This window comes from Vicia villosa, unplaced genomic scaffold, assembly GCF_029867415.1.
Source record: "Vicia villosa cultivar HV-30 ecotype Madison, WI unplaced genomic scaffold, Vvil1.0 ctg.003455F_1_1, whole genome shotgun sequence".
Taxonomy (NCBI): Eukaryota; Viridiplantae; Streptophyta; class Magnoliopsida; order Fabales; family Fabaceae; genus Vicia; species Vicia villosa.
Window position 1 is genome coordinate 90,438 of NW_026706209.1, and position 27,905 is coordinate 118,342.

General features: G+C 33.6%; 1 protein-coding gene across 2 annotated transcripts; it reads left to right on the top strand.

The window, feature by feature from the left end:
* The first annotated feature begins 13,119 nt into the window (after positions 1–13,119).
* On the top strand, positions 13,120–27,617 carry LOC131641017 (pre-mRNA-splicing factor ATP-dependent RNA helicase DEAH1-like). Of its 2 annotated transcripts, XM_058911352.1 has the most exons (28): positions 13,120–13,333; positions 16,021–16,125; positions 16,229–16,356; positions 16,479–16,691; positions 16,806–16,877; positions 17,267–17,353; positions 17,975–18,008; positions 18,139–18,193; positions 18,334–18,393; positions 18,560–18,631; positions 19,678–19,741; positions 20,626–20,705; positions 20,893–20,960; positions 21,060–21,117; positions 21,316–21,373; positions 21,449–21,517; positions 22,959–23,027; positions 23,238–23,327; positions 23,689–23,775; positions 23,994–24,109; positions 24,189–24,255; positions 24,602–25,642; positions 26,192–26,254; positions 26,557–26,680; positions 26,762–26,862; positions 26,988–27,050; positions 27,136–27,208; positions 27,331–27,617. In XM_058911352.1, exons 2-28 carry the CDS (start codon positions 16,026–16,028, stop codon positions 27,369–27,371), a joined length of 3,153 nt encoding a protein of 1,050 aa, XP_058767335.1. In that variant the 5' UTR covers positions 13,120–13,333; positions 16,021–16,025; the 3' UTR covers positions 27,372–27,617. The 2 variants fall into 2 exon arrangements, with proteins under 2 accessions (XP_058767335.1, XP_058767336.1); XM_058911353.1 differs by lacking the exons at positions 13,120–13,333; positions 16,021–16,125; positions 16,229–16,356 and having other exon boundaries at positions 16,597–16,739.
* Positions 27,618–27,905: the final 288 nt, after the last annotated feature.

Consider the following 27,905-nt stretch of genomic DNA (forward strand, 5'->3'; position numbering starts at 1 on the left):
ATCATAAACACCTAAACCTAATTAATTTTAATTGTTAAATACCAATTTCTTTAAGAGAAATGGTCTAAGGGTATATGAAAAATAAAAATACATCATATTCTAACCCTAAACAAATATTTACAAAACATGCATAAAGTTCTATTAAGGAAATAATCAAAACAAAAGATTTTTAGTTGATTTTTCAATATAAAAGACATATTTTTGATTTAATATTTAAATGATAAAATATTAAATTTTTTTGGGGATTTTTTAACATGGTATGAAAATACACAAAATAAATAGATCACACAAAAAAGAAGGAATTAAAAACATAATTAAAAACTATGTTTGCAACTTTGTTTTCTTCATACATAGAGTTGGTTTGAGTAATGACAAGTTGTTTTGATCCTCTTCGTACTTGGTCTTTATGAAGTGTAACGTTAGCATTGAAAGGCTTTGAACCCATAAGATCCTCCAAATCTTTCACTTCCTCATAATTCTTCTCACTCTTTTCTCTCTCCGAAAAAATTATCTCTGTATTTTTCATCAAGTTTTGTTCTTCCTTTGAAACTTGAAGCGGTTCTCCCTCTTTACCACGTTATTTTTGCAAAGGTTGATGATGGTTTCTAGTTGTAGTGTTTGTTGTTTTCCGTTTATCCTGTGAATGTGTTAACCTTTCTGAAACTAACACGTTTCCTGTCTTTTGCAGGTCATAGTTTGAGTCAGTTGGAACAGGGATGGAAGTGTTCAGATCGTGATGAATAGGAAGGATGTGGGAAGGTGGAAGAGGTTGAAAGTCATGCAAGGGGTCACTACCATAGTAAGGCCGTAGCAAAGAAACATGAAAGACGGGGTGAACACGAGAGGTAGATGGCAGATCCAACATGTAGGAAACTTGACCGATTCGTTTGATGATGGTAAAAGGTCCAAAAAATCGTGATGCTAGCTTCTGAGATGAACGTTTTTGGACGGTTTGTTGTCGATAAGGCTGAAGCTTGAGTAGGACGTGATCTCCGATCTGAAAAGTAAGCTTTTTTCTCTTTGTGTTAGCTTGTTTCTCCATCTAAATCCTACTTTTCTGTAGATTTTGGTTCAAGGTCTTGAAAATCACGTTTTGTTGTCTCGGGATGTCCTCCAGCATGGGATCTGAAGTAGATCCTTCAATATAGTCAGACAAAGATGGTGGATCGCGACCATAAAGGGCCCTGAATGGAGTCATTTTAATGGCAGAGTGGTACGAAGTGTTATACCAATATTCATCAAGATGAAGAAATTTGTACCACTTACGCGGCTGAGAACTGACAAAACAACGAAGGTATGTCCCGATCGATCTATTAATGACTTCCGTTTGACCATCAGTTTCAGGATGGTATGCAGTACTGTATCTTAATGTTGTGCCTTGTTCTTTGAAAAATGATTTCCAAAAGGTACTAAGAAACAAGGGATCCCGATCTGAGACAATCGACTTGGGTTGACCATGGAGGCGAGCAATGTCAACTGTAAAGCGCTTAGCAAGATCTTTTGCTATAAAATGAGAAGGCATGGCAATGAAGTGAGCAGACTTGGTGAGACGATCGCAAATAACCCAGATTATTGTATGTCCAAAAGAGTTTGGCAAAAGGGTGATGAAATCCATTGAGATGTCCTCCCACACTTGTTTTGGAACTGGTAATGGTTACAGTAACCCATGTTTTTTCTGTGTCAAATATTTGCTATGTTGGCATTCACTGCACTGCTGAATCAAACTCTTTGTTTCTTTGTATATACCTGGCCAACCGAATGAAGTGGAGATGCCAGCTAGTGTGGCTTTGAGGCCTGAATGTCCTGCTGTTGGTGTCGTATGGAACTCCCAAAGTAGAGTGTAACGGATCTGGTTTAAGTCAAGTATAAAAATTTTGTCTTTGTAAAATAATAAACCATTTGAGAACTTGTATTTTGTCTGAGTATCACTGAGATGGATTTTCCTGACCATGTTTTTACCTGATTCATCTTTGGCATAATAATCTCGCAAACTGAAACTGGAGAGGATATCTGGGATTGGAGATGAGATTGCTACCAACATGGGTTCATCTGTGGTGTATTTCCGACTCAGGGCGTCTGCTAGCAAGTTGGATTTTCCAGGTTTGTAAAATATCTGAAAATTAAATCCTTGCAGCTTGGCTGCCCATTTCTGTTGCTATGGGGTTTGTATTTTTTGGAGCAACAGATTGCGCAAGCTCTTTTGATTTGTGTAAATATGAAACTCTTGACCTATTAAATACTGACGCCACTTTTTTATTGCTTCCGTTACAGCGAACATCTCCCTAACCTACACTGAAGCCGCTTGCATACGAGGGCATAACTTTTTGATGAAGAAGGCGATTGAATGACCGTCTTGGGACAACACAACACCTATGGCAACCCCTGAAGCACCTGTCTCCACGACAAATTTCTTTGTAAAGTTTGGTAGCGATAAGACCGGCATGTCGGTCATTTTTCTTTGTAATTTTGTAAAGATTGCGGCCGCTGCTGTACTCCAAACAAATTTAGTGGATCGTAACAAATCGGTGAGAGGAGCGGCGAGAGAGGCGTACTGTTTTACAAAGCGATGGTAAAAACCGATAAGGCCCAAAAAACCTCTGAGTGTCGTGAGAGAACATGGTTGAGGCCAATCCAAAATTGCCTTAATCTTTTCTGCATCAGGTGCCACTGTTCCCATAGAAATAACATGTCCTAGGTAGTGAACCTTAGAAACTGCGAACACACATTTTGACAACTTCATAACATAAAAATTGGTCATTAGTAACTCAAAAATAACCTGCAAGTGAGCTAGGTGTTCAGTAAGATTAGAACTATAAATTAGAATATCGTAAAAAAAACTAAAACAAATTTTCGTAAGTAAGGTCGCAAAAGATCATTCATCGCTGATTGGAAAGTAGAGGGTGTGTTTGTCAAGCCAAAGTGCACGACAAGGAATTCATAATGTCCATCGAAAGTACGAAAATCCATTTTATGTGTATCTTCTGATGCCATTCGGATCTGGTGATAGCCTGAGCGTATATCTAATTTGGTGAAAACCTTGGATGAGCCAAGTTCATATAGCAATTCATCTATGGTGGGTATTGGGAATTGATCTTTAATTGTAACTGCATTAAGAGCGCGGTAGTCAACACAAAAACGCCAAGTTCCGTCCTTATTTTTGACTAACAAAACCGGGGAGGAAAAAGGGTTGTGACTAGGGGTAATTAGTCCCTCTTTAAGCATGTCTTCAATAATTATGGTCATAGCAGTCTTTTGGGAGTGGGGATATTTGTTTGTCTTTACATTGATCAGGGCAGTGTTGGGAAGTAGATTTATGTGATGATCATGTGGTCTGGGTGGAGGAAGGCCGATATGGTTTTGAAAATTTTTGGAAAATTTATGAAGTAGGTTGGCAAGTTGAGGGTGGGTATCTTTGGGTAAGTTTTCTAGAGGGTGGGGGTGTGAGTTAGACATAGTTGTGTGGCTGGGCTGAAAAATCATGAGGTGTAATGAAGCAATAGAATTTTGGTGGACAAGTTGTTTGAATTGGTGAAAATTTGTGTGTTTTGGGAGAGATGCATAATCCCCTTGTAAAGTCATGGGTGAATTGTTGTGGTTGAAAGTTATTGAAGGGATAAAGAAATCTGCCTGGATGGTCCCAAGTGTCCTTAACCAAGCCATGCCAAGTACTACATCAGCTCCTTCAATAGGCAAGAGATAGAAGGGCAAGTGAAACAGTTGTTCTTGTAAAACCAATTTGACATTATTGAAAATTCCTTCGCACTGAAGGTGTGAGCCATTACCAACCATAACTGAAAACTGTAGAATTGGAGTAGTTGAGAGATTGAGATGTTGAGTGATGCGAGGTTGGAGTATGTTGTGAGTGCTGCCTGTATCCACTAAGACCATAACCGATAGTCCACCAATGACTCCTCGAAATTTAAGAGTTTGAGGAGAAAACTGACCCGTAGTGCTTGAGTGGTTAATTGAAAATAAGTATCTTCGGGTTCTGGCTGGGTGTCTTGGGTCTGAGTGTCATCAATGATGTGATCTTGGTCCATAAGTTCTTCTTCACACAACAGAATTAAGAAACGTCCTGAAGCACATTTATGACTCGTGATAAATTTTTCATCACAATTGAAGCATAAACCTTAGGCCCTTCTTTCTTGAATTTGGGCTTGGGATAATTTTCGAATGGGCAGTTTGGGAGTCTGGTTGGTTGAAGTGGGCTTAGGAGAGAAATTGTTTTGGGCTGTAGTGAAGGAAGTGGGTTTTTGGGCTGGGGCAGAATAATTGGGCAGAGTTGGTTTGGTGTAAGGGTGGGCATAGGGTTTTGAATACTTTGGTTTAGAATCTTTAAACTTTGCTTTAAATAACTTTGCTAACCCAATTGCTTGTGAGATATTTGTTGGTTTATGAATAGTTATTTCGTTTCTAATTTCATCATTAAGACCAGAAATAAAACAATTTAGTATAGCATCTTGTGGCAATCCAACTACTTGATTTCCGAGTTGTTCAAAGTTGGTTTGATAATCCACAACTGTTCCATCTTGTTTCAACTTAAATAACTCAGCTTGATGATTGTCATAAGTGGAAGGGCCAAATCTCAATTCCAAGGCCCGAGTGAAAGAAACCCAATCTGTTAATAAATGGTTATGATGCATCCACTTAAATCATCCTAAAGCATCTCCTTTCATATAAAATGAAATAAGCGATAATCTATTTTCTGTTGGGTAATTATAAAAACTGAAAAATTGTTCAGCTTGAAATAACCATTCTAAGAGATTTGAGCCATCAAAAGGGGGAAGTTCAAGTTTAGGGGTTCTTAAAGGGGGTGAAGGTGGTATATGGGGGTGCTGTGGGTAAGGGTTGAAATTCTGTTGGTGAATAGCTTGTGTGTGAAAATTTTGGGTAGGTATAAATGGGGGTACTGTTGGAGTGAAAGGTGGGTAAGTAGGAAAAATGGGTGGGGGTGAGGTTGTTGTATAGTGCTGGGGAACAGAAACCGTGGGTTGGGGAATAGAGTAAACCATGTTTGAAGAGTTTTTGAATGGGGAACTTGCTGGGGTTTAAATATGGGTAAAAGGGGGTGACCCAAAAGAAATAGAAGAGGGTTGGGGAGTCATACCTAAGGAGCTTGCTCTTGAATTTGCTGCAGTAGCAGCGGAAGAACGCAATGGTTGTTTCTCTTTATGCAGAGAAATATTACTAACAGCAGCCATTAAAGCTTCATAACGAGAATCTTCCATAAATTTATCATTCTCCATTCTTGTTTGAATCTGTCCCATTTGTTGGGCCAGATCTGCAAAAATCTGAGCAAATCTCACATCAATTTGTTCTTGTGTTTCTTGTAAAGCATTGCTGATATGTAGTGAAGAAATCTGCAATGCTTCTTCAATCAGCTCTTTAGATGTAGGGTTGGGGGGTTTTGGGGGAGCCATGGGAGGATTGAGAGGTCAAGATGAAAGCACCAATGATAGATTTATGCTAGACTAAATGTATATCCAAAAGTCATTAAAAGAAATTGACATTAAACAAACTTCATACTTTCTTCATAGCCTCTTTCAATTCTATACAATATAAATAGCTAGGGTTAAGCCTACTATTGGGCCTAAAAACTGTGGGCCGAAAATAACAACACATAAAATTCTACTAAATATTACTAACAGCACCTATTTAATAATAAAAGTCCTTAAATAAAACTAATATTTTCTTATTTCTTTTGGGCCGGTCCAACTTCTTATTAGTATACCAAAATAATACAAATTTCCTCAATAGATCTAGCATGCAAGACAAGCCTAAATTCTACACGTGCACAAAATACATTGACATCTAATGCATTGCATATTATATTTTTCTTTTCTTTTGCAGGATGCTTTACAAATCTTCATTTCATAGCATGATACTATTAGTAAAATTGATATATATATATATATATATATATATATATATATATATATATATATATATATATATATATATATATATATATATATATATATATATATATATATATATATATATATATATATATATATATATATCTATGTAAAGTTTTTTTACATAATAATATTGATTTCTTTTCTTTTTAAGATATATTTATTAATGCAAACATTATATTTATAGTCGCACTTCCAACTTGAAACAAATCTCAAAAATATTGTATTTATTACATACGTGTGTTTTCTCTAATGAAATGATAATAATCAACTTCTAGATATTTAAGTTCTATTTGAAAAATTAAGCTGATTTGGTTCTTACAAGCAAATTTTATAGATTTGTCTAATTTCCATCTCATCTACAACTTTTCACTATTTCAAATATAAGATAATTCTATGGGTCTTCATATAATAAGTTATATTGAAACATACAATCCAATATAATCACCGGCAAATCAATAATAACTAATAATTTTTTTATCTTAATGTCTACTCTACAATATCAATCAACTCATATCAATTTAATAAATTTAATAGGGACATGCTAACAGTTTTAAATTAAATTTTGAATTTGATTACTCCCTCCGTTTTTTATTATAAGTCGTTTTGGAAAAATATTTTGTATTTAAATATATGTCGTTTTACAATTTCAATGAATAATTAATGTTGTTTTTCCTATTATATCCTTAAATATTTATTATTCTCTCCTTTCAATTATATAAATTTATCTTCCACATGTCATTAATGAAGGATAATTTTGTAAAAACCTTCATAATTTCTCATTTTCATACAACAATTATTATTTTTCTTAATCTGTGTGAAAAGTCTAAAACGACTTATAATAAAAAATGGAGGGAGTAACTCATATAATCTTAGGGTGTTCATCAACTTAGGATTTCTTTTTTCAAATCTATATTTTTCTTTTAAAAATTATATTTTAAAAAGAGATGCGCGTAAAACAACAGTACCCGTGCAAACACACTGGTATATAGATCAGAATCTGTGCGAACATACGAGTTTCGATATTTTATGTACATTTAAATAAAATAAAATAAATATAGTTAAAATTATATATAAATTCAAATATGGGAAAAGTTAATTGTTCTTTAATGATTTTTGTTACTAATATTTTTATTTTAAAATTATTTTTAATTTAAGATACAATATTTTTTAAGATAATTTAAAAAATATATTACTGATTTAAAACAATTTTGGTAAAATATTTTTTTTTAAAAGAATATATTTATTTTTTATAAAAACAATAAACTCTTTTCATAAAACAATTTTGTTTTTTTTCTTCTAAATTTTGAAAACAAATACGTGTGTATCGCACCTGTACCCGTGCGGATGCACAGATAACACATACGGATAACCAGTATTGAGAAATACATTTATTTGTATCTATTTTGCACAATTGTGTTTTTTTCTAAATTGGTATTTAAATTTTGTTTCTTAACGATCATTGATTTAATTAACTTATATATTTATGTGAATTATACTACTAACTTTCTATTAAATTAAATACTCGTTTTTTATGTGAATTATATTACATTTTTTTATATATTTTAAATAGTAGTCCAAATTTAAATAAATACAATATTAAATTTAATTATTTTATATCATTATTTTTTTTGACTTTTATGTAAGTTATGTTTCTATTAATTTTCAACTAATTTTAATTTTGAATATTTATTTGTCTCTTTATTAAACTTTATAAATTTTTTTATTATTAATTTTTTTATTTTTTATAATTTGTTTGAATTCGCATGACAAGCTGGTTACGTATCTGCGGTCCACAACAGAACCCGTGCGAACGCACGAGTTTCCCACTAGTTAATTTAATACTTAGGGTTAATTAGACTTAATTTTAGAATTAGGTTTAATTTTAAATTAGGCTTTTACTTAAAAATAAAAAAAGACTTAATTTCTTCGTGATCTTCTTTCTCATCCTAAACTCCAATGATTGTCACATGTGTGTTTAATTTCCGCTTTTTATTTAAATTCTAGAAGTTGTATAGGTTGCAAAAGGTTTTTTTGGATGTAATAGTAATTAGGGCATTTACTTTTCCGCTTTTACTTTCCGCACCCTTATAACTACTATAAGCTGTTTAGATTTATGTTAATAGGATTGTATGGCAAGACTAATCAATTGGGCTTAGATCACTAATTCCAAGATTAAATATCTGGATACAACACACCCCTTTTACTGTTCACACACTCACCTTTAGGGTAATCCTCTCTTGTTGCTTTTCGATATTATGGTCAAGTCCCTCGAACATGGGTATGTCTTAACAAGGTTGTCTCTGATTAATATCATCATAGTTCATTCGAGTTGCCTACGATAAAATGATGATCATCCCTTCGAATGCTAAGACGTCCTTACATGTTGCCTTCAATGACCATACAATGACCCTTCGATGTCTCTTATACATCCAATAAATAGGACTACCTACCCACTAATGGTATGGATAATACTATCACTCAAGGAAAGTCTTTAGAATAAGAAAGACCTTACAAATTAGGGGTAGGTAACTCTTGATTGCTTGCTCAACTCAAAACACTCAAAATGCTTTTCACATCTTGTTTTTCTTCAAAAACATCTTTCAAGACAAATACTTCGTATATATTCAAATGATGAATCATTACAAAGTCAAGTTCTTTACAAACTATTTTTTCTAAACACACACCGCTCTTTCAAACAAATCAAACAAAAACAAGTGAGCTAAGCAATTAAGAGCCCATGGATAACCATGAATACAAAGGTTGCTAACACATTCCCTTTGTATAACCTACCCCCCGAACTCAATCTCTTTCAAATAAGGTTTTTCCTGTTCTTTTAGCCTTTCCTAATTGGATAAAATAAAAGCCGGTGACGACTCTTGCATACCGCAACATTGTTTGCAAAATATAAAGTCAGTTCTCCCACCGTATCATAGACTGCGTATTCAATACACGTCAGGAGGAAATGTAAAACATATTTTGCATGAGCATTTATTGGAATTTACGGTCATAAATGTTAGTAAAATGGCATTCCAGACGTCAAATCAGTTTTGGATGGTGCATCTTGGATTGCGTAGTTTTCTTCCTCAAATAATGTTCTCTTGACCAAGACTGTTATTCCCTAAGAGCTAGTCTAGGCTATTTAAAGAGGGTATTTCTCCACTTTATGCATCTTGTGGTAACTATTTCTTATTTAAGGTTACGGGGTTCGTCTGAGTGTGGTTGGGTACACTGTGGGTATGGTTTAATGATCTTGTCTGGGTGTTCAATATTTTAGCCAAAAAGGGGGAGAGAAGTATTGGTGGTTTCCTTTTAAGACAAGAGTCATCATGTATGGGTTTATGGATTCTAGTCCATGTGACTTACAAATATGTCAAAAAGGATGTTAGATCTTCTTTTCTTCTTGTGTCTTATGATCTGAGTTATAAACATAATTATGTCTTGTGTTATGAGTTATCCAGAATTTGGGTCTATTCCCCTGAGTTTTCCTCTAGAGACCGATGGCTGGTGGTTGGACGGTACTTTGAGGTTCTCTCATGCTTCTTGCGAGGAATGTTTCTGGATTAAGGGGGAGCGTCTTCAGCCTGTGATGAATGTTTATGGGATTGAGGATCAGTCATTATCCTATGGTGGAAAGAATGCTTGGCTGTAACAGATGGGTTCAATTAACAATTTAGGAGGAGTTGCTATATAGATGTTCATTTAGAATGCTGGAAAGAAGATCTCAAACAAGATGTTTTGTTTTATGTAATTCTGTTTATTTATTTTTTTTAGAAAAAAATTGTCAAAGGAGGAGATTGTTAGTTCTATATGTTTTTATGATTGACATTAATTTTAGTAAAACAAATATTGCAGCACTATGTTATATAGGATATATTATCTTGGTAAAAGTAACGGATTAATCAAGATGTTCTATGTTACAAAGGAACATGTTGAGATGAATGTTTCATCATCTGGAGCAACATGTCAGACAAGATGCTCTATGCTGGAGTCATTCGACATCGTGGCTGTTATGGATTGGGCTGATTAGATAGGTTTGAATTTTGACTTATGTAGAATATTTTGGGAATATTGTGCAAATCTTCATGTGCTAATTAGTAGGACTGGAAGATTCAAGTCAGAATCAGGAAGAATATTCACTTTCTAAATGCGGAGATAATTTATGAAGATTTGGTCGAAGACCTATTCTTATGCAGAATCTTCTACAGATTTATAGCAGCTAATATGTTGCGATTTTGAAGCCCAAATCCAGGTGGGAAAAGGTTATGTTATCCCTCTTAAGCTGTGAAGCATTAAGTTGATTATTGTTCATTCTAAAGCTTTTAATCATGGAATGACTATTGTTCTTGGAGGAAGCTTTGAAGCAAATATAAGTATTGTTCTTAGTCAAGAGTCCTGGCTAGGTATTTTGTTGGAAGTGTGTCTTCCTATTGTGTTCTAACTATTTAGAAGTATCCAATCACTGACTATGATTAAAGGGGAGTTGAGGAGGGCCTCATATATAGGTGAGTCTTAGGTAGAAATTTAAATGAGTAGTGATTAAGTGAGAAGTCAGTAAAGCAGAGGTTGTTTACGTGTGAACCAGAGGTTGTTTGCATAGTACTTTGAATTGATACTATTTTAGTTGACTTTATCCTTGGCTTGGTAGCCCCCAGAGTAGATGTTATTGTACATCGAACTGGGTAAATAATTTTGTATGTTGTTTACTTTTCATTTTTGTTACACGTTGCCTTTATGTTGTTCTGATAAGATGTCTTAACATGTCATGAGACATCTGCAACCTGGCTTACCAAAATTCCAGAAGTGTTAGATTTGAAGATTAGAAACAATCTGGAAAATAATTGTTGACTTGGGTTTTGTCTTTGGTTGAAATGGTTAGTCTCGACCATAAGAGCTAACGAATTTGGTAATTCATCATATCAAGGGGAGATGTTAACCTTTGTCGAGCATTCATTAGTTTAAAGACCAAGGATATGTAAGTTTAAGACTTAGTGAAATTCGGAGTTTCTAGCGTAACAATACTAATTGCACGCTGTTGAACAAGGCTAAACGGATAAGATCAGACAGTTATCTGAGAACACGTGTAAAGTTTGAAAAGAAAAATGTTGCATGGCGTTAGGAGCATGGCGAAGTTTACCGAGTCGACCGTTGTAGACGGTTACTTTAAGACTAGTATATAAGTAATGTTTGTTTGTAGTTTTAGAGGTCCGCAAATTTCACACAAATTCTATATACTCAAAGTATCCAATTGTTAGTGAGAAAAAGTGATCTAAAAATATATACATTTGCGTTCCATTTATGAATTTTATTTTTCAGTCATTTACTGCATTAAAGTTCTTTACATATTTCTTTACATTTCGATTTTAGTATCAAATGTGTTACAAACTTATAATTTTTGCACAATCTGTCCCAATTTTTTTTAGTTTAATCCCTTAAGTAAATCAAACCTGTCTTTATTTTACTAAATTTCTTAGTAAACAAAATGGCACCCCTAGTGGGAGCCTTTGTGCAAAAAAAATCTTTAAAATCTGCATATAGGTTCTCCATTTATAAAATTTCTTAAGGTCTTGAGTATGCATGAGATTGAGGAGTGATAGGATAACAAAAAAGGATGTTATAAAACCAACTAGGAGATACGTTAGGAGTGGTTAATCCAAGGAATAACACCTATGTAGAACAACCATCCAATACTACAGGCGGAGGCACTGTCGCTGCGACTTCAACTGAGGCAAATGCATCCACAACAAGCACGATGACACACTATTGTCTTTTACGAGCGTTTTAATATTTGACGCTTCTTTATAAAGTTTTTTTTGTTTACTTAACTTGGTTTTTTGTCTTGCAAAAAACATGAGTTCCAATGATGCCATGCTTATGATAAAAAGAGGAATGAAGAGCACACTTTTCTTCAGCAGTCATTCATGAACTGGAATTCTGTAGAGGTCACGATAGAGAACGAGATGGTAGTCAATCTTAAGAAAGCTTCTCGAGCTCTAGAATAAAGGACAATTATCTTGTAGGGGGCAACTCATGGGGTAGGAGGAAGGACAATATCAAAAGGAAGGTTCATTGACTCCCTAAAGGCGATTAAAAAAGAAGCTTCTTCAATGGCTTGAGGACAGTACCTACAAGAATACTTCCTATATGACAATCAACAAATACTCTAAGAAGAGGAAATTTGACAAATGTCTTGTTGTGGATGGACCATCCTTAAATATGTCGAGAGAGTAAGGGATTATCTAATAGAGGTTGGATATTGTAGGGAATGAACACACTCCTCATTCTTACACACTATAACATTTATTTGCCACTCCTAGGCCCTTGACGACTAAAGATCTTCATAATGTTATCCAAGAAAAGGACTGCACCTATTTTGCTAACCTGACTAAGACGACTCGTCGCGAGGCGATATGAAAATGGCATATTAAATGCATAAGAATGTTACTTTCTTGGTCTTTGGTGCTATCTTTGAACAACCACTATGTGAAAGATGTTGAAATTGGTTGTGTAGTCATGCTTGCTTCATTTGTTAATGCCTTAAAGCGACCGCCGTATAAGGTCTTCTGATACAATGGTAGAAGTTTTCAATTATCAAATATGAGGTGCCTGCAAAGTTAGTACTCTAACTCTTAAGTCATTCAATGAGAAATGTATAACTTGCAAACACGAGTGTGAGTAATACTTGTAACCGACTCCGAGTCATGCTTATATAGATGGATGACGGTTAAAACTATTACTGATTGGTCCATCGTAAGATGCAAATAACTGTTGGATATGAATTAACAATTAACACGAATAAAATGTCTAGCTTCTATGCGACGCTTCAGTATGGAGATTCACCTACTTCAGTGTGGAGATTTACCTATTCCCTAGCGGGTGAAATGCTTTGGTTGAATTGAATCGATGTTATTAAGTCTTTGGCTAACTCAAAATAATAATCAATCATTAAATATTCACTTATTTTATATTATATTTTACATTTAAACTATTATTTTATTGTACTTTTATAAAATTAATTAATTAATATTAATAAAAGTATTTATAATTTGTAATTCAAATTTTAAAAACCAATTCAAATTAAGCCATGCAAAATTAAATTGGATATTTTTTTATTTAATCCTCCAAAATCAAATTAATTATGATTTTAAGTCAAATCTAAATCAAGATTGAGTTTACCAAATCTTATATTTTTGCATTTGAGATTTGAGATAAAAAACAAACTAAACAGATCGAGAAAAACAAGTAAAACACATTTCATCAATTAAAACCCTAACGCACCAAAACTCAGCACCTCCAACAAAACAACAACTTGAAGTCACTAATTCTCCTCACCGGAAACGAAAATCTCGCCGGAATACGTCTCCGGAGTCGGTCGTCGAAGGTAGAAGACCGCCACAAACCGTTTGAAACTCCAGGTTTTTCTTTCTTCCTTTTTATTTTATCCCCAATTTTCCTTCCCCTCTCCTTCTGCACAATGCCATTCCAGCGCTATTTGCGGCTGCGATAGCTGCTCATGGTAAAGGAAGTGCACCAGAAGAGGGTTGAATATACGCATTTAGTAAAAAAAACTGAACCGTGCTGCATAGTGTAATTTGATTCTCTTTTATGTAAATTCTGGTAGGGGAGTTATAGTTTCTTGATTGATATTTGGTATGTAAGGTGTAATGTTAGATTAATTACTTTGTGCTTCTGGAACTTTTAATTTAAGGGAAGTTAATTACATTTGAAGTTTGAAGGATATCTATGACTAGAAATAGAGGTGGCAGAAATTGTTGGGTTGAAACCCTAATCATATGCTTCTTTTCACAATAGAAATTTAAGATTTAGTAGGAGTTGATTTCAAGAATCAAAATTCCGGCACCCGGCTTATTTATTTCTGCACTAATGTATATTAGTGGAAGTGCAATCATAAACAAAAGCTATTGGAATAGAAAGAAGACCTGTAGATTATGTGGTAAGGAGAATAGATTAGATGGAAATAAGTCAAACAATTAGAAGAAGAGAAAGATCTATAAAGACTATAAGATAAATGTTGAGATTAACGATTTGGATAGAAGCATGGTCCTAAATAGAACATTATGGCGAAGTTAATCCATGTAGATGATCCCACTTAGTGGGATAAGGCTCTGTTGTTGTTGTTGTTGTTGTTGTTGTTGTTGTTATGTTGTTTTGCAAGACAATGACGATTAGGAGCACCAAGGAAGAATGAAAGGGACATAAATATGTGAATTAATTTTTGTATTACGAGATTAAGAAGCTTGTCTTGCTGTATTTGTATTTCCCATCTATTTTGTTAGGAATCTCACTTTAGATTCTTGGAGTAATGATTTTAGATACTAATGTTTTGTTTGAGAGTTTAGAGAAAAAGGGAGTGGAGAGCTTTGAAAAAAGGGATGAATTGAGTGAAAAGAATGGAAGGATTTAGGTGGGGAGGATTTCGGAGGATTTATTTTTTATTCAAAAAACCAAATTTCTCTAATTTGGGGAACTAAAAAATTGTATTGGAGGAGGGGTTTTGAGGGTTTAGACAAATTGTTCAAATAACTTTTATGTTGTTATAATATTTCAAAAATTAAAAAAATGTTAATAATAAACTCTCTCTTAGAATGTGAGTTAGGTCTAACTCATCCCTACAAAACTGGCTTGTAGGTAGAGGATTGTCCCCACTTATAAGCACATGTTCAGGACATATATTGTCCGATGTGAGACTCTTAACACACTATTTTATCATTTTATATAAATTTTTTTTTTCAAAAATGTTAAAAGATTTCTCTATATTTTTTCAGAAAATCATTTTTTGAAGTCCTCCCTTCCCCTCCCCTCCAAACTCCCAAACAAAGCTTAAATTGCCACTAACGGAAACTCCTTCCATATAGGACGATAACAAACTTCCCTGCTTACAAAATTACCAAGTCTCTAGTCTGTAATAGAGCAGTTACTAAACTGACTTTATATACATGTAGAAAACAGTCTAGCCAGACAAGACCTTTAACCTTGTAACGAACTGTACGTGCTGAGTCGGTACAGTCCTAGCTAGTTATAAATACTCATTCAGTTAAGTATGGTAACCAACTTTATCATTTGAGAAATATGAAAACAGAAATGGATTCTACTCTCTCTTTCAGTTTTCTTGTATTTCTATGTTTCTAATAATCTGTAGCATCCGGATAAGGAGTTTCCATATAACATTTTCTGTTAAATATGCAACTCTCACTGGATTATGGAACAGAGATGAGGAGAATAGATGAATTCTAGACAAACGTGTGGTTATAAGGGTTTGAATCCTAGAGGAAAAATTAAAACGGACTGTGAAACTAATTAAACTTGGATCATATCCAGATTAAGCTAAGTTGGTCCAAACAGGGAGGTAAACAAATAGTATTTAACAAGTATTGAACAACTAAACGCACCACACCTAACAAGTATTTAATAGTATTTCCCTGCCTTCTTCTTCATCTTTTTCCTTTATGGCATATGGTTGTATGAAAATGAAGGAGAAGGGATCAGAATCCCCGTGGACCTAATTTTGGTTTCTCTTTGATGATTGGGGGATTTGGAGGGAAAGAGGGCCAGTTTATAAAATTTCAAATGCAGTGACTAAAATATCAATACATAAAATGTAACACACAATTACAATAAGGCATTAAAACTTAAAAGTCAATTAACCCTTTCCTTTATTAAAACTCTCACTTCCCTTTCCCTATGAATCAAACAAAGAAAAACTTATCTCCCCTACTATTCGCCCATCTTCTCAACTAAACAAATTAATTAATTAAATCCCTCCCCTCCCATCCACTCCATCCACCCATTTAAACCAAACAGACCTTTGTAACAATGGAAGCAAAATAACAAATTTTAATTGAATTAAATTGATTTCAGATATTTTTTCTATGGACCAAAATTTCACAAGTCTTTTGTTTTTTGTTGCATTAACGTCTCTTGCAGTGATTGAATGTGTTTTACATTCTCTGTTTCTATTTGCTACAGCTGATTGAATTTTATTTGGGCAGATGAATTTTTTTTCGTCATGGTCCAATCCACTCTTTTTATGCTCCCTGACTTCATAATCCAACATTATGCTGATTAATTTTTTTCATTGCAGTAAAAATGGCGAGTGATGACAATCTAAAGACATGGGTATCAGACAAATTGATGTCACTACTTGGATATTCTCAGCCCACAGTTGTACAATACATGATTGGACTATGTAATTCATCTAAAATCATTTTATCACCCTAAAAATATATTCTACATAATCATTTTGGAAATTTTATCACCCTATATTTAGTAATCTCTTTTTGATTTTGCAGCCAAGCAAGCTACTTCACCAGCTGATTTAATGGGAAAGCTAGTGGAGTTTGGGATCTCAACAACTGACACTCGTGGGTTTGCGGAAGAAATTTTCTCAAGAGTTCCTCGTAGATCGTCCAGCTTAAATGTGAGTTTTGATCTAAGGCTCAATGAATATAATGCCATTTTCATAGTGTATATCCAACAAATCCTTTCTTACAGAAGTATTTAGTATCTGCTGAATATTGATCTTTTTGTGCTCTATATTAGCAATATCAAAAACAAGAGAGAGAAGCTGCGATGTTGGTGAGAAAGCAGGGGACCTACACAATTTTAGAGGATGATGATGATATCGACAATGACCATACTGATGGCGGTGACGATAAATCGACTATAACTACTGCTTCTACATCAAGAAAGCCAGACAATCGTAAAAAACGTTTCAGGAAAAAAACTGAAGTTCAAGATGATCAGGATGATGAGGCAAAGTGTTCATAACCTATTAGATTCACTTTCATATTTATGCTCATGGTAAGCTGCTGACCAATGTTTCTCCTAACAAGGTTTGACTTATTTTGACCAAATGCAACAATGCAGGTGATTTTAAGGAAAGAAGGGGAAAGACAAGTTAAGAGAAGAACTTCCCTTGATGAAGATAGTGGTTCAGAGGTACCATTTCTTTTTAATGTCTAGCTGTGTTTATATATGACATATTTTTGCAACTGGTACTGATGATGAAAATCCTACTATATTAACTTGCTTAGTTAATTTTGTTGCGCTGTCCGTCTTATTATTATTAGATGGGTGCATATCAATAAGCTTCTTATATGCATGCTCTCTTTTGTTAGTAACTTATAATATGATTTATGCTCTCAAAAAGGGAAAAAAAAAAAGATTTTGGATTGGATTAATTTTTGTTGATCATACCAAAGAGATCCTTTGGTAGTTTTTTTTCTTTAGAACTCTTTTACTGACAATCAGTTTTGTAAAGGCATTCTTATTATTTTTTAAATATTTGCCAATTCTTTTGATATGATTACCTGCCTATTTGCAAACAGTCAGAAGAAGAAAGATTGAAAGATCAAAGAGAGAAGGAGGAATTAGTGCAGCATATGAAAGAAAGAGATGCTGCAGGAACACGGAAGGTACTCATTATTCGTCAGATTTATTTAGTCACTTGTACTTGAAGACTACTGTTTTGAAAATGCTTTTTTTGGTTGGTACCATTATGCTTAAGTTGGTATCTTAGTTGTAGCTACATGAACATTTCCTTTTGGATAAAAGAAGAAAATTTGTTCAAAATAATGGGTAAAAATATCCATGGACATCACTTTATCAGTTTTCACTCTCAAGGCAATTCATATTAATAACATGACTTATCTTTGTTTCAACTAACTTGTCTGGTTATATCACTGCAGTGGATGTTATTTTAATTTGTGCCCCTCCCCCATTAAATTTTTTGATTGTTAATATGCAAATTATTCTGGCTTAAGGCTTACTTTGATGTAAGTTGTATTTTAGTGCTGAAAACTTTCTTTATATTACTATTATCAGCATTAAAATGTATGTTAGCCATTCCTCAAAATTTTAAGAACTTGCAAGAGTTTTTAATATAATTTAAATTTACTAATGCATATTTTAGAGGCATTTTTTACAATGTTCATGCATACATTTATTTATATATGTATTATGCATATAACATTTTCCCTGTTTTTAACTTTTCTGCTTCTACATTCTAATTGTTTGAATTGTTTCTTGCTTATCAGTTGACTGAACACAAATTGACCCGAAAGGAGGAAGGTATGTACCATGTCTGCCAATGGATTGTTGAGCTTAGTAGCCCTTACATACATGCACACATAGAGGTGCCATTGAGTCTTTATATCGACATGTCGATTTCACTTTCTTGTTTCAATCTTTCTTCTAACAGAAGAAGCAATTCGAAGATCTAATGCTGCTGAACAGGATGATATTCATTCTTTAAGGTTCGCTGTTATATTACCCCCACTGGTATCATTTTCCCAGGCTCATTTTTTTTACTTGTTTTTTTAAGGAGGATATACTTTTGATGGCTTAATGTTGGTTGCAGTATGTCACTTTGCTTATTGTTTTCTTTATGTTTCAGAAAGTTTTCAAGGCAAGAATACCTGAAGAAAAGGGAGGAAAAGAAATTAGAAGAACTGAGGTATGATTCTACTTTCGTTTGTTTTCTTGAGGTTGTTTGCAGTTCTGATTTTATGTCTATAAAGAAATTAATATTTGGTTTCTTGGTCATAGCTGTTATGTGTTAAAATGCTTGTTTCTCCTTAATCTTCTAGTTGAATTTGATAACTTTTTGATAATTATTGCAGAGATGAAATAGAAGATGAGCAATATCTTTTTGAAGGTGTGAAGATTTCAGAAGTGGAACAGCGTGACCTAAGGTACTAATTGCTTTTTTGAGTTCTCCAAATTTTCTTGTTACTTTATGATACGTTCTTATTTCCTTAAAATGTTTTCGCTATAAAAAGTAGTGTCTTTCTTTAATTGTTATTTTAAAAATATATTGAAACATTTAGATTCATTTTTATGGTGCCAGTGTCCAAATAAATACATTATGGGAGTGAGTTTTAGTTTCTCTGTTAATGCCTCATCTGCCCTGAGGTTATCTTTGCTAGATGTTTCTAGATATAATTTTCCTATTCTCTCATTGTTATCGAATATCAGTCATTGCGGCGCCCTGATGGGGATATCAGTTGCAGTTTTTGGGCTTGTCCCAATGGTATATATAGGCCTGATATTAAAGGGGGGGTTTTCTGCAATACTCTGCTATGATGGTGCTGCAAAGCAGCTGGTATGACAGGATTTTGGCTCTCTGCCATAGACAACATTGGTCTCTCTTTCATGCAAAGAGGCATAGAAAATACTCATTTTCCTGTGATACCTTGACCAAAGATGCATGATTCTTCTTTTTCCTCTACCTATCTACTTTTCAATTTTTCTGCTTCTATTAGTAACACTAAGATACTAAGTGTTCAAGATATTTAAGTCTTTAAGATGTGGATGCCATAATTTTTGAGTAGTATGAAAATATATATATATATATATATATATATATATATATATATATATATATATATATATATATATATATATATATATATATATATATATATATATATATATATATTTTTCATACTTATATTCCATTGCTCTAAGAGCCCCACATTAATACAAATGTGCTATTCACTGTATAACCATGCGTGACACAAATTCTTTACATCATTACTTATTTAATTTAATTAATGTGTTCGGCCTGTTTGTTAGGAGATAAGAGGTATACATATACTTGTAAATTCTGCATTTGTACATGAGAGCTAGAACCCTTCCATCATTATGCAGAGTTTTTTAAGAGTTCTATATTCACTCAGTTTTCCGTATCCTTAGAGTGGAAAAGTTTTTATTTCTTAAGTTTTCTATTTCTCATCAGGCACAAGAAAGAGTTATATGAACTTATAAAGAAGCGGTCGGAGGAGGCTGACAATGTGAATGAGGTAATCAATAAGTTTGTATTTCATGAGTAGTGAGTGTTAGATCAGGATCAGTTATTTTATTCTTTCATGGTTGATTATTGTTGAAATGTCGTGACTTTTTTATTCAGTCTAGATAAGCTATTTGCCAACTATTCTTGTTATGGTTAAATATGTTGCGGTCTCTATAAAATGACAACTTTCAAGTTTGGACTTCAGATACTGTTTTAAATCTCTTTCAATAGACTGAACATAAATTTTTGTTAAATAGAGGGACTAAACATGAATAAGATATTTATATGGACTAAATTTTCACGGTCTTTATTTAATAGGGATTAAAGACATGTTTAACCATTCTTGTTATATATTTGGTCATGCTTTTGATTTCCTTTGATGATTACTTATTCACTACCTTACCGAATCTTTATGCTTATTCTTAAGAATTGTGGTTGAGCCTAACTCAAACTTACAAAACCGACTTGTAAGGTGACAATTGTCCCACTTATACACAATATGTTTAGGCCACATTTTGTCCGATGTGAGACTTTTAACACACCACTCACACCAAACACTAATGGGCTTGGTGTGTTGATATAAATGATTTGTGGCCCGATAGTTTTATAGCAGGTGGCCCAACGATTCTTGAACCAGACTCTATCATCTTAAGAATTGTGGTTGAGCCTAACCGAACCTTATAAAACGGCTTGTAAGATGATGATTAAAGGTTTTATAATTACTATGATGATGCTTCTTATTTGCAATGGAGTTATGTATAAAGATATCACAATTTCTATTTTTTTTGGGAAATTGGGATAGGATCCTTGACTAAAGGATCATTTGAGATTGTGATAAGTTAAACACATATCTATATGTGTCTGCTTAACTCTCATTTTCTTCTGGAATTTCAGTATAGAATGCCGGATGCTTATGATCAGGAAGGTGGTGTTAATCAAGAAAAGAGATTTTCTGTGGCCATGCAGCGTTACAGGTTTTCACTTACCCCATGATCTTCACTACAATTGAAAAAATATAAAAAGAAAAAGAAAAGGGGTTGGATATGAACTATTATCATGATACTTATAATCTATTCCCTCAGATTTTTATCCCATTGAGTGGGCATGAATTTCCAAAAGGTACCTGCCTTATTGAACATCTTTAACTGTGTTTATCTACAGGGATACACATGCTGAGGAAAAGATGAATCCATTTGCTGAACAAGAAGCATGGGAGGAACATCAGATTGGTATTACTGTGCTCCTTATAGTATATATCCTTTTGAAAAATAAATTCCTGTTCTTTTTCTATATTTTAATACCTGTGCATTCTTGATATTATCTTCCAGGAAAAGCAACACTGAAGTATGGTTCCAAAAATAAAAAACAAACATCTGATGATTACCAGTAAGTTTGTTCATTTAAAATCAATTGTCGCCAATTTGATAGTATGTAATCTGGTTCAGTTTAACTTATTAGATGACACATAAGTCTTAAATTAGTGCACTTTTATTCTTTAGGTGTAGAATTGAAGGTGATTCATTATGTATGTACACACATTACTGATCATAAACTTCATTACAATAATACAATATATGTATTTAGGTACGTGTTCGAGGACCAAATTGATTTTATCAAGGCATCAGTGATGGATGGAGATGAGGTATGTTAATGACTAAACTCGACTCATGATGTTTAATAGCGTTGTTGTTGTTTCTGAGCCAGATTTTCTTCACAGTTTGATTTTGATGAGTTGGAAGATTCAATTGAAAAGTCCAAAGTAAAGTCAGCATCGGAGGCACTTCAGGTAGCATTTCAGTATTTGATTAATAATGGTTTTATTAAGTGTTAGTGGCTTGACAGGCACTACCTTGCCAGTTGATCTACTTTTAAAAAAATAAATATATATTCCTTTTATTTGACTCCATTTTCATTCCATAAACATAACTATTAATAGTGTTATAATGAATGAAATGAAAATGTTTCGTACTTTTTACTATTTTAAAAATAAAAAAATAAAAGAGAATAGAGATTTGAGGGTCAGTTTTGAATTACTTTTGTGGCTGCCAAGGCAACCGTATAGAATAATATGTATTTTAGGAAGGATTGCAAAGGATCTAGTCTCTTGGAGAGGGACTGGTTAAAGCAACAGGTTGCAAGAAAAGGGATAAACGGGAATTGATATCTCAAGGAGGGAATGGTGAATGTAACGTAGCTAGTAAGACAATCAAGGGGTATCGGCGGAAATAAAGTTTGACCTATATTAATATTAGAGGGGGCGAGCCGGAAACCTTGGCTCGACCCTCCAAAAAATGGGTTGGGCGGGCCCTACTTTCCTTAAAGCCTAAAAGTGGCAAAATGTCATGCCAGTGCCCGCCAAAAAATGGGGTGGGCAAAGTAGATGACGGATTGGAAACCTTGACTCCGCTCGCCATATATGGCGGGCTAAACGGCCGGGCAGGGCCTGTTTTTGCCATCCCGACATGTAGCTTGTCGGTCATTAGGCTGAATTAAATATTGTTGAGAGTTATTAAAAGAGTTATTCATGTATTATTTTAGGATTTATTAAGTAAGCTTACATGAGCTTAATGTAGGATTAATGTACGCTAGCACAGCTTTGTAAACTAACTGTAGCTGAACTGTCTAATACAGTTAATTACAGTTAGAACAGACCCAACAGCTTGTAACTGACTGACAAGTGTCAGTCAGCCCTAGATCTTACCTGCTACAGCAGGTCACCAACTAATCTATAAATAAAATCTAATCTAGTGTAATTAACAACCAATCAATTACAATTCAGATTTCTCCATTGATTCCACGAGAATCATGGATAATATTCAACATTCTAACACACATCAACTAGACACAAGGCTAAAGCAGTCCTTATAATGCTGTTGCAGCCCTCACCTCTAAAGCTAACCTTTTAGTCTTGTGCTTCTTCTCAAGTGCCTCCATGTGTGCCGTTGCCTAATTACTGGAGTTAGCTTCTTGGAGTCATTTAGTCTCTGAAAGTCAATGTTGAATTTGCACGACCATGGATGTATTTGATATCAGCCTGTGCATGTCGTTTGTTTGTGCATAGTGATGAGCAAGATCGATATTATATTATGCACATTTATATAGGGCCGTTCATACACGCGCATCCAATAAAAACTTTAATGTTAAAGATTAGAATCCTCAATCTTCTGACAAAATTAATTCATTAAATATATGTTAGGTATTTACACTTTTTTGACTTCCTTTTTCAGGCGGAGAGGAAAAAATTACCCATTTATGCTTATCGGGATGAATTGCTCGAAGCTGTTGATAAATATCAGGCATGGTTACCTCTTCCCTTTCAATCTTTTTTTCCCATTTTATGTTATGCTAGTTCTGACTTCTGGTTTTTGAGGAATGAATTTCATCTCTGTTGTCAAAGAACTGTCTTTTGTCTTAGTTTGATTCCACTACCTTTTTAATCATATTTTCATGTATATAATTGAATATTGAATATTCATTTGAATTAACCTAATAATTTCCTTAAATAGGTGCTTGTAATTGTGGGTGAAACCGGTTCTGGAAAGACTACACAAATTCCTCAATATCTTCATGAAGCTGGTTATACAAAACATGGAATGGTGCGGTTTTGATTTTGATATCTTTTTTAATTTTTATGTTCATATAATAGGTTAAGTCATTTAAAAAATTTATTTGATGTCTTTGTTATATCGACTTTTATTTTTACATTTGGTAAATGTTTTTGAGTGAATGTTACTTTGCTTAGCTGATATTTCATTTTATTATTTCTGCTTTGTTGTTGGCAATTATTATTTGTCATTTGTGGAACAAATAGCTTTATGTTTGTTTTATGGTGTGTTGGTTTATAATTGTGTCATTCAGTTGCAAATGGCTGTATTTCTCCTCATCTTTTGAAGTTATATGCCTTTTCTATGCAGTAGGCATTGGAAATAAGGTTTAAAATTGTTATATTTGGTACAGATTGCATGTACTCAGCCACGTCGTGTTGCTGCTATGAGTGTGTCTGCTCGAGTTGCTCAAGAATTAGGTGTTAAACTAGGACATGAGGTATGCTGTCTTCATTTTTCAATGTTATAATTTTAGATTCTGTGTTGGTTATAATATGGCTAGATTCTTTAAAATTTCTACTTCCTACCGGATATGTACACACTATATGGGAAGCATGGGGTTTTCATTGATAAAGAGTTAAATTATACATATCTCCTTTTTCCCGACTCAATTTTTCAAATATTAGTTATAAGTAATTCAAAGTTTTCTTTTTAAAGGTTGGGTACTCCATCCGTTTTGAGGATTGCACATCGGACAAGACTATTCTCAAATATATGACTGATGGAATGTTGCTGAGAGAATTTCTTGGTGAGCCTGATCTGGCAAGTTATAGGTGAGAGCGTATATTGGATTATGATTCAAGGGTTGGATGCTTTATGATTGTTTTCTTAATGTGCTTGCTAATGTTGTAGTGTTGTGATGGTGGACGAGGCTCATGAAAGAACTCTCTCAACTGATATTTTGTTTGGATTAGTCAAGGTGAGCAGTCAGACTGATTTTTTCCTTTCTTCTTTAAAATCCAAGTTAGTTGAATGACAAATGATATAATTTTGTTCCTTGAACAATCACTATCTTTTGATTCAGACATTCAAGACATTTTTTTTGCATAAATCTATGCAATCATTTGCTTGGCGACTGATTTGATGTTGATTACATGCATTACTTTTGTTCTAACTTGTTGTGCAATGATTCTTTATTTTCGTTACTTTCTATAACTGATCAATGCATGGTCTATGCTTATACCTGGATGGATTTAAAGCACATGCTCTAGTTAATTGGATAAATAATCTGATTTTTAGATCTAACATTATAATTTTTGTGACAGGATATTTCTCGCTTCCGGCCTGATCTCAAGTTGCTGATATCAAGTGCTACACTTGATGCAGAAAAGTTCAGTGATTACTTCGACTCTGCTCCCATATTCAAAATTCCAGGGAGAAGGTATCCGGTTGAAATACACTTTACCAAAGCCCCGGAAGCTGATTACTTAGATGCTGCCATTGTCACGTCACTTCAAATCCATGTTACTCAACCTCCTGGAGATATACTGATATTTCTTACTGGTCAAGAAGAAATTGAAACGGCTGAAGAAATCTTGAAGCACCGAACTAGAGGTTTAGGGACTAAAATTGCCGAATTAATTATATGTCCTATATATGCCAACCTACCAACTGAACTACAAGCAAAAATATTTGAACCAACTCCTGAAGGGGCACGAAAGGTTGTCCTTGCCACCAATATTGCAGAAACATCATTGACAATTGATGGAATAAAGTATGTCATTGATCCAGGATTTGTAAAAATGAAAAGTTATAATCCAAAGACAGGAATGGAGTCTTTACTTGTGTCTCCCATCTCTAAAGCCTCAGCAATGCAACGAGCTGGTCGATCTGGAAGAACAGGTCCCGGGAAGTGCTTCCGGTTATATACCGCATACAACTATCAAAATGATTTAGACGACAACACGGTACCTGAAATTCAGCGGACAAACCTCGCAAATGTGGTCCTGACTTTAAAAAGTCTTGGTATTCATGACTTGTTGCACTTTGATTTTATGGACCCCCCACCTGCTGAAGCCTTATTGAAAGCCCTGGAACTTCTATTTGCTCTGAGTGCTTTAAATAAGCTTGGCGAGTTAACTAAGGTAGGGAGACGGATGGCTGAGTTCCCAGTTGATCCTATGTTGTCAAAAATGATAGTCGTTTCAGAAAAATACAAGTGTTCAGAAGACATCATTTCCATTGCTGCTATGCTTTCTATTGGAAACTCAATATTTTACCGTCCAAAGGATAAACAAGTTCATGCAGACAATGCGAGGCTGAATTTTCACACTGGAAATGTTGGAGACCATATTGCATTGCTAAAGGTTCAATTACTTTTTTTTGAATTTTTGTGCTTAGTTGCTTATTGATTTGTCTATTTTCATTTGTGTATCTTAGGAAATGACAGGAACAATTGTTGATCTCATTACCCATCGAGTATTTGTTGTTAATTATGTATTAGCAAAATCCCAACCATTAGTTAATTAATTAGAGCTTGTAAGATAGAGAGAAATAGCATGATATGAATATAGTAAGGAAAAAATAAAGATATGTCTTCGATTTTGAAGTGGAATTTATGATGGAGACCATAGGTCTCTCAATACATCATGGAGTAGGATAATTCTGTATTCATATCATTCTAGCACTCCTTTCTTTACCTCAGTTATGTTAAAAAATATCATTGTTCCTGTTGTGAACTTATCTCTTCACCTAGACATAATGTTTTGTCAATCATTCACGAGTTATGGCGAGATTATTGTTTGGGTGCAATGCTTGCATATCTATCATTATAAGGGCATAATTTACTATTGGTATATTTCCTTGTTCTAGATTCTTGTTGGACCTCATTGATAAATTATATATGTTTTTTTCAGGTCTACAATTCTTGGAAAGAAACCAATTATTCAACCCAGTGGTGTTATGAAAATTATATTCAGGTATGGTTCTTTGCTTTGAAAAGTGAAAACTAATACACTTGCACGAATAAGTGAAAAGTAGAGGAGATAATAGTGGTGTAACTATTTTGAAATGTTTATTTAGTTTACTAATTTTTAATTTAATTTGTTCATATAACGCAAGCAGTAAAATTATGTATGTTAATCATGTCTTCTGTTCTATGCTAAATTAAAATGTTTGGTTTTATTCATACTTCATATTGGAAAAAAGCAAAGTTCCACTTTGACTAAAGATATTATGCATCTTATCCGTTGAATTTTCTGGTGTTATTTTTGATGTTTAGGTAAGGAGTATGAAACGGGCAAGAGATATCCGTGATCAACTAGCAGGTTTACTAGAGAGGGTTGAGATCGAGCTCACAACAAATTCTAATGATTTAGATGCCATCAAGAAATCTATAACATCAGGTGAACTTTTAAAACTTGAGATCATCATTTACATTAAGAATCTTTTTTCATCGTACTGATTCAAAATTTTAAATAATGCAGGATTTTTCCCACACTCGGCAAAATTGCAAAAAAATGGAACATATCGGACAGTTAAACATGCACAGACTGTTCACATACATCCTAGTTCCGGATTGGCACAGGTATTTTGCTTTTGTATATTGACTGCTGCGTTCATTAAACATTCATTATAAATACTGGATGAGGATTTCTGCATTCTTATAAAAAATATTCATTTTTTTCCTATTTACTTCGTTTATGCTTGAAGGTTCTTCCAAGATGGGCTGTGTACCACGAACTAGTTCTCACAACCAAGGAGTATATGAGACAGGTATTCCCTACATTTAATTAATTCAGTGTTAACTTTTTTTCAATGATTATTTGGGAATAACTGAAACTGTATATTATTATTTCAGATCACGGAGTTAAAACCAGAGTGGTTGGTGGAGATAGCCCCCCACTATTACCAGCTTAAGGATGTTGAAGACAGTATGCTCTCTATCTCTATTTCTAATATTATTTTGAGATCATATTTTTGAGTCATGCCATCGAGATTCGCGTAAATCAAACTTTATATATTTATTGAGTTGTTGAATCAAAATTCGTTGCAGCGAGTTCAAAGAAAATGCCTCGTGGAGAAGGACGCGCATAGAAGCACAGACAACTGGCAAATGGAATTGAAACTTCACATTGACAAGGAAAGGAAGTTAGAAAGTAGTTAGAAAGTGATTTTTGCTGGAGGTGAAAAAATGTTGCTCTTATAGTTAGAAGATGCACTGTAAATATTTTTCTTCAGTACTCTTGGCCTTGATTTTAGTGACTATTATTGATGTTAAAAATATATTAACAAAAAATATTTTTTAATTATTTTATAGAAATATTTTTGATATTAAAAATATATCAATGGAAAATGTTTATTTATTCTTACATACAAATATTTTTAAGTAAATGAAAAAGTGATATTTTTTCCTTGATATTAAAAATATATTAAACAAAAATATATTAACAAACAATATTGATATTAAAAATAAAAAATATTTATCTTGCTATAATATTCTTGATATTAAAAATATTTTAACAAAAATATTTATTTTTTCTTTTATACTAAGTAAATGAAAAAATGATTTTTTTTCTTTCTACTTCTACAAAGTAATTCATTCCAAACTATCAGAGAACTTTAACCTAT

Bases quoted from the DNA above. Each gene is read 5' to 3' on its own strand.
- LOC131641017 (XM_058911352.1), top strand. From the start codon at position 16,026: ATGGCGAGTGATGACAATCTAAAGACATGGGTATCAGACAAATTGATG. The intron at 20,706-20,892 runs GTTTTCACTTAC...GTTTATCTACAG, and splicing joins GTGGCCATGCAGCGTTACAG to GGATACACATGCTGAGGAAA. The intron at 26,863-26,987 runs GTATTTTGCTTT...TTATGCTTGAAG, and splicing joins CTAGTTCCGGATTGGCACAG to GTTCTTCCAAGATGGGCTGT.